Source organism: Heterocephalus glaber, unplaced genomic scaffold (genome assembly GCF_053883595.1).
Source record: "Heterocephalus glaber isolate CG9 unplaced genomic scaffold, H.glaber_assembly_v1.0 deba00001586, whole genome shotgun sequence".
Taxonomy (NCBI): Eukaryota; Metazoa; Chordata; class Mammalia; order Rodentia; family Bathyergidae; genus Heterocephalus; species Heterocephalus glaber.
In genome coordinates, this window is record NW_028258364.1 from 2,809,085 (window position 1) to 2,821,419 (window position 12,335).

Sequence of the window (12,335 nt, forward strand, 5' to 3'; positions counted from 1 at the left end):
TAACAGAAGGAAAGTAGAAGTCAAGGTGTGGATTCAATAAAGTAAGGAAGTACTGAGGGCTGAGGGTACTTGCCAGGCCTGTTGATTTGGAGATCTGGAATAGCCCATCTGGTTAAGTAGTGGAATGGTGTGAGCTAAGAGCTTTCTCCATCACTCTCGGGGTCCCTTTAAGTGCACACTCTGAGGTGAGCACATAGGGGTCTTCACCAAAGCGAGGGATAGAGTGCTGGAGCTATGACCCGGAGGATGCTGCAGGCACCTGGCACTGTACCCCTTGGGCCCCATCTAAAACCAGATATGTCAGGGAGCACATCTGGAGTTCTAACAAAGGCAAGTCAGTGAAGATCAAGTTATTTCCACTGACAAGCAGCACTAAGTAGGTAAAAAAGATGGCCAGGAGACGAGAAGATACAGGGGACACCAACTCTTTCCCCTCCTTGCCCTTGGGGGGACAAATAACCCCTCCTCCCTAAATGCCCACGGAAGAACATGGGAAGAGGTGGCTTCCTGGGAGCCTGAGCAGATTTGTCCAGTTGAGAGAGTATTTCTTTAAAATAACATTTACTTTATAACATCAAACCATGACAAATGAGGTCATCCTCCCATCATCTTTCTAGAATATGCTCAGTGATTTGGTTCAGGGAGACCATAGAGATTTTGACCTCTTCTGGAGATGGTGAGAAGGGAGAATCAGCAAGCAAAAGCCCTGCATGCTCTGGCTCCAGACACAGGGAGACACTGTCCTAGCGGACCAAATTCCTGCAGTAATATAGGACATGCCTTCCCTCCTTGTCACCTGACATACCTGCTTAATTGCTTAATTGAATTAACTGCTTAATTTACTGATTGCTTAATTCACTTGTTGAATAAGAGTGTTTTTGTAGCAAGCAAACAAAACAAAAATTTAAAAACTCTTTTAAACCACAGTTTGGCTCTTTGGTTCATTTCTTCCCTCAGCTCGTGGAAGGCTCAGAAAAAAGGCTTACTATGGACAGGTGACAGGAGCTGCGTTGCTGATCATCCAGTTGTGATTTCTTGACTCTGCTCCGCTTACATATAGGATGCTTCTCTTGTTTGCATGCCTGAATATACTCCTATTTCTGCCCTCCCGCAGTTCAAGTCCTTCTTACCTTCCACGGTCCAGCTTACATTATAATCTGTAACAGAGAATCAAGTTTCACAAGGTAATGCCTAGAAGACCAGCAAGATTCTGCTCATTCTGAAAAGTAGTCTTTTGATCCTTTCTGAAACCAATCCTCACTACAGGAGCCTAAGCTTTTGTAATATTACTAGTCTGCTCATAAATCTAGATACTTAATTTTATTTAACATTCTTGATTTTTCTCTCCTGGATTAGTGTCTCCTGTGCTGCTCATATCTTCAAGTTTGATTGAGGATAAATGTTACATGCTTATTTTATGTTATATGCTTCTTATGTAATCTCTGCCAGGCCTAATATAGTGCATTAAATGTGTATGAATATGTATTATTTGAAATTATTCCTATTAATAAAAACACTTCATCAGAATGCTAAGAAACTTCATTAAGGTAACTGAGGGATAGAAAATTAGAAGATTAGAACTCAGAGGTCTTCTCCCAGGCTAGTTCTACTTTATCATGCTGTCTCCAGGGAATAAGAAAAATGAGCAACTGATTAAAAATCAAAATATTATTATTAAATTACATGCTGAGGTTATGTGTTGGAACATTTTGATTCTATAAAGAACAGCTTTTAAAATGGCTCTTTGGACTGAATCCTAAGCTCCTTAGAACTCAGCAAAAAATGACCATTATTAAAGAAATCACCTCAAATTCTTTATTAAAATGAGGCAAAGCATTAACCAACTACTCAATCCATGCAGCAAGAAAGCAAACAAAGTAATAACACTATCAATGTGAGCCAAAGCAATGATGATAATAGCCAAAATGTTTGGATGGGTCAGTTCACCACACTGAAGAAAGGGCAGTGCCAACTGGCTAGTATCCAGCCTAACATCTTGTGAAGGGTAGGAAGAGCAGAAAGAGTTATAGAAGATTAGTATTGAAAATATGTCAAAGAGCAAGAACTATATTAGTTACAGTCCTAGAGATGGTGATAATTGGAAGTGGTAGTGAGGGTGGAAGCAGCAGGTACTAATCAAGACAACAAAATGAATGCAATGATAAGCAATGAAATTCAAAAAATAGAAAATCTCATAGTCTCCTTGGCATACAGCACCTGCCTGTCAATGTAGCTGCCTCTAGAGACATCTGACATCCACACAGTGCCTACATGTGTGTGGCTGGAAGGAGAAGGAATCTGCCAAACGGTTCAGGAATGCCATCAAAAACACACTTCTGAAATTCTCTTAAGATTGATAATTATGGCAAGGAAGAAGTGACATGGAAGTCACTCTAAGCTTATTAGCCCATAAGTACACCAGGATGCTAGACTAGAGGATGGCAGCCATCTGCTCAACTGTCTGTGCAGAGGGTCCAGAGCCACATGTCCCACATCCCACACCACCTACTGCTGAGCCAGCATCTATCTACACACTGCACAGCTTCATAACACATTCTCACTGTAACAACCAAACCAGAAAGAGAAGGTGCTCCACTTAAGAAAGAAGAAAGCAAAGGACAAATTTAATTTCTAAAGATTCCCAACCAACCCAAAGTTAAAATGTAGAGATGCCAGCATTTACAAGCCTAGAGAGATATTTGGGTCTCTACAGTAAAGAATTCTCCAAGAGTTTCTGTTGGCCTGTGTTATATTCGGAATTCTTAATGTGTAATTTTATAAGTTTATTAGCTATATGTTAATTTTGATATTTTCCCTAATGACTCTCAAGAAGCTCCCGTATGTTGAAGGAGGGAAGTTTAGATTTCCTGTTTTCTTCACTCTCCCTTCATCCTTCTTATGAAAGCATGAGTACCTCAGCAACTCGAACCAGAAAAGTAAAAGACATCAAACAGTGTGTTGGTCCCTCTAAAACTGCATGGAGGCAGAAGTGAAGACCATTAACTATTGCTCTCATGACCCAAGAAGGTACTTGAGCAAATGCTTTCTAGAACTTAGCTATCTGTGCTTCCAGGAATGGCATTTACATTTTATGTCTCACACCGTTAAATCAACTATCATACTTTGTATTTGTCTGTTTTCATACCAGTCTCTTCAACAACACAGGAATATCCACAGGCACAGAGACTGCCTCTTTTTATTCTTATGTGCCTGGCTTTAATACATGGCTGATGAACATCTGTTGGAAGGATGAATGCACAGATGTGCCTATACTTAATCTATAAGACTAACGACCTGAGTAACTGACAATTTTCCCCTCTAGATTGAAGAATACTCTTAATTACAAATGTTAACTTGTGGAAACAGTGGCGGAAGGGAATTAAAATAATTCTTCTGTAAAATGGAAAAATAGGAACAAAATCTTTGTAAATAGGGAGGGCTGGAGGGGTTGAAGGGAGGGTTGGGCAAGGGTGAAAAACACGAACCAAGAGAGACAATGTAAAGGTGCAGATTTCCAATGATGAATGTCGTTATATTGTATACCTAAAATGTACCAATGATTAGAATGAATAATCGATAATGCAAAATAGGAAGAAAAGGTCCAAAGGGGTAGGGGTAGTGGGAGGGGCAGGGGAAAGGAAAGAAGAGAAAGGAAAAATGCTGAGAAGTGGAAAAAATGGAAATAAAGTCTTTGTAAATAGGGAAGGGTGGAGGGGGTGAAGGGAGGGCTAGGAATGGGGAAAAAATGAGAATCAAGATGCATCATGTAAAGGTACAAGTTCCCAGTGCGAAATGTAATTGTGTTGTATACCTACAATGTACCAATAAAAGAATTTAACAAAAAATAATAATTCTTCTGTAAAAAAGAATGGCATGAATACAATAATAAAAATTAATAATCAGAAAATAATAAAATAATCATTCTTTCAATAAAATATTCAAATATATTTATGCTTAATCATATTCAACTCTTAGTTATACAATAGAAGTGTCTGATGAATTCTATATCACTTGATTTTGATTTTACACAAAGTTATGTTTTGTCAGAATAATATAAGGACAAGTAGGGGATAAGTCTTATTTTTTTCAGGAAGATTCGAGACAACAAAATTAAAAGTCATTAGTTCAGTCCATAATTGAGTAAGAACCAAGACAAAATGAACTCAAATAAGAAGATAAAAAACTTCTACTGACTCAAGAGAAGTTCATATTTGGCAATTTAAATATATTAGTCACTGTCAATTATATATATATTTAACCTCTAATGTTATTAGAAACTAAGGGATCTGGTTTTCTATCATTATCATCCATATCTGAAGTCAAAGCTTGAGGTTTTAAATGTTTCCTCCAACCTTATCATCCTGCAACCTTTATTTCAGCAGACAATTCATATACAACCATTTCTTTTGACAAAATATATTTAGAGATGCAAAAATGGTGTAGAATATCAGTACTGTCCAGCTCTTTCCTTGACAAGTCACAAATATGTGGACATTTAAATCTCATTTTTTAAAAAAGATCTAGGATCAAACATATGTTATCATCTACTATTTGAATAATGCAAACAGAATTGGAGAGATTTTTAAAAATAAGACTTTTTGGACTAATCATGGGCAAATAGCCCTTAATTAAAGATAGAATACTATAATTACTCTCATAAAGTCACTGCTGAGCCCCTTATGCATAAGTGTGAAGTCAGCCCCTCCACGGTCCACAACTCAGACCCTCTATCTCAGGGCAGATTCCTGTGTGTTCACCCTGTTCAGGCCACTAATCTGGCTCCCTGGTCACAGCAATGTTGTCATATGTTGAGGGCAGTATGAGGAGAGGGTTGAGAAGAGAGACTCCCGGCCAGGTAAAGAGGCTTTCCTCTTCAGAAGAGTGCTCAGTGGCCATTCCTTGTTACTTAAGCATGCTCCCTAAAATTGGCCATCTTTATCCTCCAACAGGAGGTTGAATTATTCCTTCCTATCAAGGACACAGGGGCTCAGGAAACAATGCTCTTCCTCCCATTCCATCTCCCGTGGTGTTTTATTGCCAATTGCAATCTTAAGGTGAGATTTTATGAGATATTGTAGGCAAAAGAAAAGTTTAATGATTAACAACAACTTTAATAGAGACAGAGACTGAGACAGGAAGACTTTTCCTATTCCAGCACAGTAATGAGAGAAACCCAAAATGTGATTCAGTCCTCTGAGAGCGGTCCAGTGCTGGACTTGGATTCTTTCACCTTTGTGATATTAAGACAATGGTTAATCATGAATGACACCCAGAAGGAAATCACTTGTGCTTTGAGATATCCTTTTGGCCTCTTCCCCCTATGCTTAGTGCTCCTTATCTTACAAACTTTCTTCAATTGATCTACCATCAGCAGCCAAACTGCAATGATGACTTAATTGGATCTCATAAATTAATTAATGCTAGTTAATAGTTTCCTGTGCTCTTCTTCCCAGGAGTGAATGCATTTTAAAAATCTTTGGGAAGAGAGAAATGCTTAACCCAAAGGAGGCCACAGTGTAAACAGCAGAGCTCTGGGAACTTAGAGAGTCCAGATGAACTGGGACTGCTGTAAATTAGATGCCAACCTGTGATGTAGTTTCTTAATTTGTAAAATAAGGCATTGGACTTAACAAATCCTTTCCAACTCAAATATGCCATGATTCTTGAAAATATCTTATATTAGTTAAATTTAGAGGTGTAGTGCTTAGATATTTATTTGTGAGGACTTCAGATGACTTTCTTATACCTCATAGACTATTTTCTACTCCATTTACTTAATAAGATCAGTCATGAGTGAAGATACTCTTCTGTGTTCTCAGTTGTTAAAAAATACTGTCACTATTAGGACTTAAATAAAACACAGTTGTAGGGATGTTTGCTTTCAAGATGATGGGATAAAAGCCTATTTTACCCTCTTTCCTTTCCAAAATTACCCGCTGAATAATAAGAGAACTAAAAACAGAAACAAAATTTCCATGAAGCCAAGAGACATTTGTAACCACAAGCCAAGATATATGACAATAGAAAGGGGATAAGGAAAAAAAATACTAAATCATTTTCTGGAGAAAAGGAAGTTCCATCCAAAGTGCAGGAAGCAGATGATCCACACTGCTCTGTGCTAAAGAAGGCCCAAAAATCAAAGGCAAAAGAAATTCCAGACAGCAGAGAGGAAACCTGAGCCTGAAATGAGGGAATTGCTGAAAGTCTGTATGAAGAATAGGAAGAAACCTTTCCTTACCCATAGATCTCTAACCCTTAATTTATGTGGTCAATTGACAACCCTCCTAACCCCTAAAAGAGACAGGATTTGGAATTTCTGGAGATATAGAAATAAAGATGCTCTAGATGTGAAGATACCAGGCCCAGGGGAGAGCAGGAACTAAGAACCATGGGGGAGCCCTGCCCATTTCCACAAGACCAAAAGCGAGTTTTATTATTTCCTAATCCTGCTCATCCTAAGAAATAGTTTTTTTTTAAAAAAAATCACATCTCTGAAGTAAGAAAGAATGCTACAAAAAGGAATAGCCATAAGAAAGAGCTCTTAAGAAATTAAAAATTTAATGGCTAGGGGCTGAGGTTGTAGCTCAGTGCAAGAGTGTGTGTCATACATGAAGCTGGGGTTTCAGTCTCCAGCACCTCTGCCTATGGCTAGAATGCAAAGAATCCACTCAAAGAGTTGGGAGATGGGGTGAAAGAAATATCTCAAACAACAAAGCAAAACAACATCACAAAAGGTAAGATCAGTTCAGGAAGTCCAACATCCACATAACAGGAATTCTAGAAAGCGAGGAGTGAAATACAAGTAGAAGTTAGGAAATGATATAAGAAACAATACAAGAAAACTTCCTGGGACAAAAGGACATAATCTCCATATTGACAGGGTTCACCAAGTCTCCAGTTCAAATAATGAAAAGAAATCTGTACCAAGGCACATCTTTAAAATAGCACTCATGTATACACAATTATAAAAGATTTCTGGAAAAAAAAACCCTTTAGAACCACATACAAAATAAGCCAGAACTCTAGAAGAGATGTCTTCATGAAAACATACAATGGAGAGAATGTAGAAAATTTAGCTAAATAAGCAAAGACAAAATAAGACAAATGTTTATTTCTCACATAAAAATGAGTAATTATATATTATATTGTACTATATTATATATTATATTGAACTATTATATGGTATATATTATACTATATTACTTGGTTTAGCAGTGAAAAATTATTACATGGTCATAATAATGAAGAACTTAAATAAGATATTAACCAGAAATTGTAACAAACCATGCTGTGGAGGATAAGGGAAGAACAAGAAGTATACCTGAGAAAAAATTCTCACCTGAGCTTATTGAATAACATGATGGCAGTGTATGAAGAAGTTGAAAGTGGAGTGAAATGGAGTGGACAGGAAGGAAACTAGGGACCAGCTGGCACTTCCTGTTGTTCTTAAAAGCCTTTTAGCACTATCTTTTAAGACTGTATTCATGTATTACTTTGATATTATACAAAAATAATTTGAAACAAACCAACAAAAATGACACTTCTACACTGTACTTAGTGAAACTTACTCTAGAGGACAAATCTGATAATATACTGAAAAGTTTTAGGTTACTAAAGGCCTCAAGTCCAATGCCACGTCGTGCTGTTCTTGAAAATTAATTTGTAATGGTGCAGTAATAATCTACCTTTTCCTAAATAACACCAGTTGGACTTTAGTCTTCAAAGTCTGCATTCCTGTCCTTAGAGATTCATCAGGGACTTGGAGAATCTCCAATCTCTACTTTAGGGATGAGAAGGTTTTACTTCCATTCTGATGCCAACCAATGGACACAACACTATTCTTAATCCCACAGCCAAACCAGGCCAAGATTGAAACATTCATAAAAATTCACTGTCATGGAAACTGACACCCAACTAGTTAATCTGCATTACAAAGTAAAGGGTCCTCATCTTCACCTCCCCTTTCCTATAGCTAAGCATCAGAAGCTGTTTATGACTTGCCAAATCACTTTTAGAAAATTCCTTCTCTGTGTACCAGTTTCCTCTGTCAAAGGCCAATGATAAAAACTTGTTTTAAGAAGGTGTGATTCAAATTAATGAGCATATATAAACACAGATTACTGCTTTTATTATGCCTAATTTTTGGTTGCACTTCTAAAAAAAAACCCAAGTTCTCTTTACTGTAAGTCTTTCTCTGTTAAAGGTAACACTACAGAGAAATCTGATGACTTTGTGCATATATAGATTTTTTTTTTTCTTTTTTGGTACCAGGGATTGAACTCAGGACCATGCGTTTGCGAGGCAGGCCCTGTGCCACTGAGCTAATTCCCTGACTGTGCATATATGTTAATGTGTTCAAGGACGAACTCTTCTTTCTAAATGTAGACTCATAAGTTCTTGCTTTCTTGAGCTTTTTGCCACCTGTGTGTCAATTTTTTCCTTTTCTCAAAGTCTTGTCCTTTTCTAGATATCCCTGCATTAGTGCCACCCCACATTCTTTTCTTTTATATTTTGTTTGCTATTTTTCTCTTTGCCCTCTGAATTTTTTACCTCAGAAAACTAGTTTAGGCTCCTTTTGTTTCTCTCTTCACTCACCTTTGAGTAATCTCATATGAACAAGCAATTCTTTAACAATTTCCACCAGACAGCAAACTCTCAAATTCTTGTACGCTCTATAAACTTGGATTTCTATCTTCCTTGCTTGACACCTCTATTAGAATTATCTGAAAAATCAGATCCTTCTCATTGCTCTTTTCAACAATGACATCAACATCTCTAGTTATCTAGCCAAAATAATCAAATCATTTCTCTTCCTGCTTCTCTTTAAGCCTGTCATGGGAGTAATGTGAGGAATCCCGAGATTCCATTTGTGTGTTCTCTTCCAATCTCTCATTTTCACCCACCAACACTACACTATAACAGATCCTAACCTGAGCTGGGGCAGCTATAACAGCCTCCTAATTTGTTCCTTTACATTCTGTCAATTGCCACTTCAATCCTTCTTGCTCCCAGAGTGAGTGGCTTTGACCAAATTCTTGCTGCTTTAAAACAAGCAATGGCTGCCTGTTGCTACACCCTTGGCATGTAAGACCTTTCATATTAATAAACCAAATCACAATATCTAGCCGAATCTCACTGCTCCCCTACACATACTCTATGTTCCAGTCAAACTCTACTAATATTCCTGAGACATGTCTGGTGGGTTTTGTTTTGTTTTGGCAGAAAAGAGAGAAAGGGTTTGAATTAATTACCTGTTAGTTACCCCATCAATCCTTCAAGGCCCATAAAAGTTTCCTTAATTTCTCAAAGTATTCATTCTATCCTCACCCAATGTCTCCACAATTTTCTTTTTTTATTTCTTTGTTTTCCCTCTCTCCCTCCATCCCTCCCTCCTCCTGTTCCTCCCTTCCTTTCTTGTTTTCTTCATTCCTTCCCTCCTCTTTCTGGAGATTGAATCCATGGCCAGGAACATGCTAGGCAAGCTTTGTGTCACTGAGCTACATCCCTAGCCCAAGGTTTCCTTAATTTCTCTACAACCAAAGTCCCTCTCTCCTGCATTTGACTTCTCATAGTTCTCTGTTCTTTAAATCTGTCCTTATTTTACTCTAATTTACAGCAGAATTGCTCATGCTCAGTCTTCCCCCTCCCATGAAATTTTAAACTCCGGAGCACAGGAATCACCTTTGTGAGTTGCTACGTCTAACCTGCGCTTAGCACTTGTATGTACTAAAGAAATGTCTTTGAACTGGAACTCACAAGAACAGTTTGGCATTCATCAGGTACATTTAATAACCAAACAACTTTAAGAACGAGGTAAACTCTGACGACAAATTACTTGTTCCTAGGTTTGCAGACAATTGGGACAAAGGAAGTCTTGGTTTGGCTAAATGGTAGAATCAAGAGTTGTATAAAAGATTTTTTAAAAAAAAATCTTGCTAGTGATAGCACAGATAACACTCTCCCTCCTATATCAGCTGTTTACAATTTCCCAGCGGAATGCTAGAACGTGGAGCAATGAGCACAGGATTACTCTGATGAAATTGGGGGCGGGGTAAAAGTGGGATTCTCTCCTCAGGATCCCGCTGAATTTTAAGTTCAGCTCTGCCTCTCTGCTTACTGAAAATACCCCTGGGACCTTGCTAGACGTGGCATCTTTCTCAGAGTCCGTCCTGGGCTTCCTGCTCACGTTTCCACAGTGATACGTGAACACTGTTCGGTAAGAATATGCTATTCAACACACATGAGGATTATTCTGAGCCCTTCCTATCTCTGCCAGATACCAAGCTAGTCTCGGAGGTTACCAAGTGACAGGGCCTGCTGCCCTGCCTCCAAGAGAAACATCTATTAATGTGTATCTCCTTCAAAGGACTGGGTCTTCTTCCCCTACAGAATAAGTACACCACAACACTTCCTTGCTGAAGCAGGTGAAGTTGGTAGGTAGATAGGAAAGGTGTTGTATTAGCAGTTAGATGGGAGCCTACCACTGAAATCGCCCCAGGGCACTGTGTAAATGACCTGTAACCTCAAATGTGAATACAATAACCTCTGCTCAGCCCTACTTTCTTAGACAAGAGTGTACAGGTGTCCCATTTAGTCCTGATTTAAGGAAAAAGATGAGTTTTAAAAAAGAAAATGAGCGAGTTTATTAAAAAAAACAGTTTGGCAAGAAGAAAAATGGACAATATTTAAAAACTTTAGGGAGGTGTTGAAGCGAGCTGACAGCGCTTTAATCCCAAAGGATCAGGTCTTTTCCTCCACTTTCTGGGCCATTTCCACTCCGTGCTAATCTTCAGCAATAATGAAACCACCTCGGGATGCATAGCTTATTTTAAATCCGAGCCCTTCCCTGTGGGATCTACTCCCAGCCTTAGATTTCTGTTTATGCAAGTGCAGCTCGGCCAGGCGGCGGCGGCTCTGAGGCAGCCAAGCAGCAAGCAGGGGACTGGTGGGGTCCCTCCTGGGTCGCCCCACAGGCCTCGGACCGGCAGTGGACAGTTTTAGGGCGGCAGGAGGCGCTGCAGAATCTTGGTCCCATCCGGAGAGAACCATCTCCCCTTCAAGGCCAAGTTTAGACCCCAAGTTTTCTACGTACATCTGTGCCTCTTCCTTAAAGACGTTAAACCCTTCAGGACGCCCACTGTGTGCGGCAGGAGAAACAGAGTCCCTCACTCAGTAACACTGATAACTCTCGCTTTATCTTCTTCGCATCTCGCAGTCTTCAAGACTGGAAATTAGGAAAAGTTGCTCTTGCGCACACATTTAAGCGCCAACCACTCATTCGTTATAAAGAAAAGACCCCGAGCTGCCCGGGAACGGCAGCCTAAGTTACCACTCCCTCCTCGGGTGACCGCGGGGGCTGCGGTTCTAGTTTTACCTCTACTGCGGAAGGACTTCGGGGAGGTGAGCCCGGGGAGATTTCCGCCAGCACCTAGCCTCGCACTGTCCCCTCCCGACTTCCCGCGGCCCTGGCCCTGCCCCCGACGGCCGAAAGCATCGGAGGGGACCCACGTTCCCAGTTGGGTCAGAGCTGAGCCCCCAGGGAGGAGTTTGGGGCTCGAGGGGGCGCCCACGTCTGTGCACCTGCTCCCCTTTCTCAGCCTCCAGCACCCCGGTCCGTTTGTGAGGGGTCCCCAGCCCGGGTGGCAGTCGTGCGCGCGCTCGGCTCTAGGCGAGGCAGTGCCCGCTAGCTGGGACGCGCGTGGCGTCCGCGTGTCCATCTGCGGGCTGCTGTGAGGCGGCGTCCACACAGCTCCCCCCAAGTCCCTCCGAACAGTAGACGCAGGGGCCGATCCGGCAGTGCAGTGCGGGGTTCTAGGGTCCTGCCTCGGCAGGCGCTGCCCGGGGTCCCCCCCCCCCCCCAGGCTCCCACGTCGGACCCCTGGGTACTCACTCGTCCGGGCCCGGGGAGCGGGGCGGCGGGCAGGAGCGGGGTGGCTCGAGCCCCCCGTTGACGTCCCTCCAGCCCCGGCGGAGGCGGCGCTGCGGCTCCGCGCTCTCGTCCTCCCCTTCGTCCTCCTCCTGCTCCTCCGGCGCGGGGAAGGTCACCCTCGCCTGCTCCTTGCACTTCCTGACCTTGGTGGACATCGCGCCAGCGGCGGTCCGCGCTCTGGGCTGCCGGCCCCCGGCCTCCTCCCCCGCCGCCGCCGCCCCCGCGCGGTCTCGGGGCGGCGCCCCCTGCTCCCCCGCCGCCGCTCCCTCAGCCCCGCGCAGCCCGCGGCGGGAAGGCGGGAGAAGCGCACGGCGCGGCCCGCGTGCGAGCGGTCAGGGGCGGGAGCCGGAGCCTGGGTGCTGCAGCCCACCATCCACCTGCGGGCGCCGCTGCTGCGGGGACCAAG

General features: G+C 41.9%; 1 protein-coding gene across 7 annotated transcripts in view; it reads right to left on the reverse strand.

Moving 5' to 3' along the window:
* Positions 1–12,142, reverse strand: part of Trpc3 (transient receptor potential cation channel subfamily C member 3) — a 77,925-nt gene extending 65,783 nt beyond the window's left edge. For 4 of the 7 annotated variants that reach the window (XM_013075909.3, XM_013075908.3, XM_087193256.1 and 1 more), the window contains exon 1: positions 11,891–12,141. In XM_013075909.3, the coding sequence (XP_012931363.1) occupies positions 11,891–12,084 (194 nt within the window). In that variant the 5' untranslated portion in view covers positions 12,085–12,141. Of the gene's footprint in view, positions 1–11,890 lie in introns of all 7 variants that reach the window. The other 3 variants (XM_087193255.1, XM_013075907.3, XM_087193257.1) reach the window with 1 other exon arrangement.
* Positions 12,143–12,335: the final 193 nt, after the last annotated feature.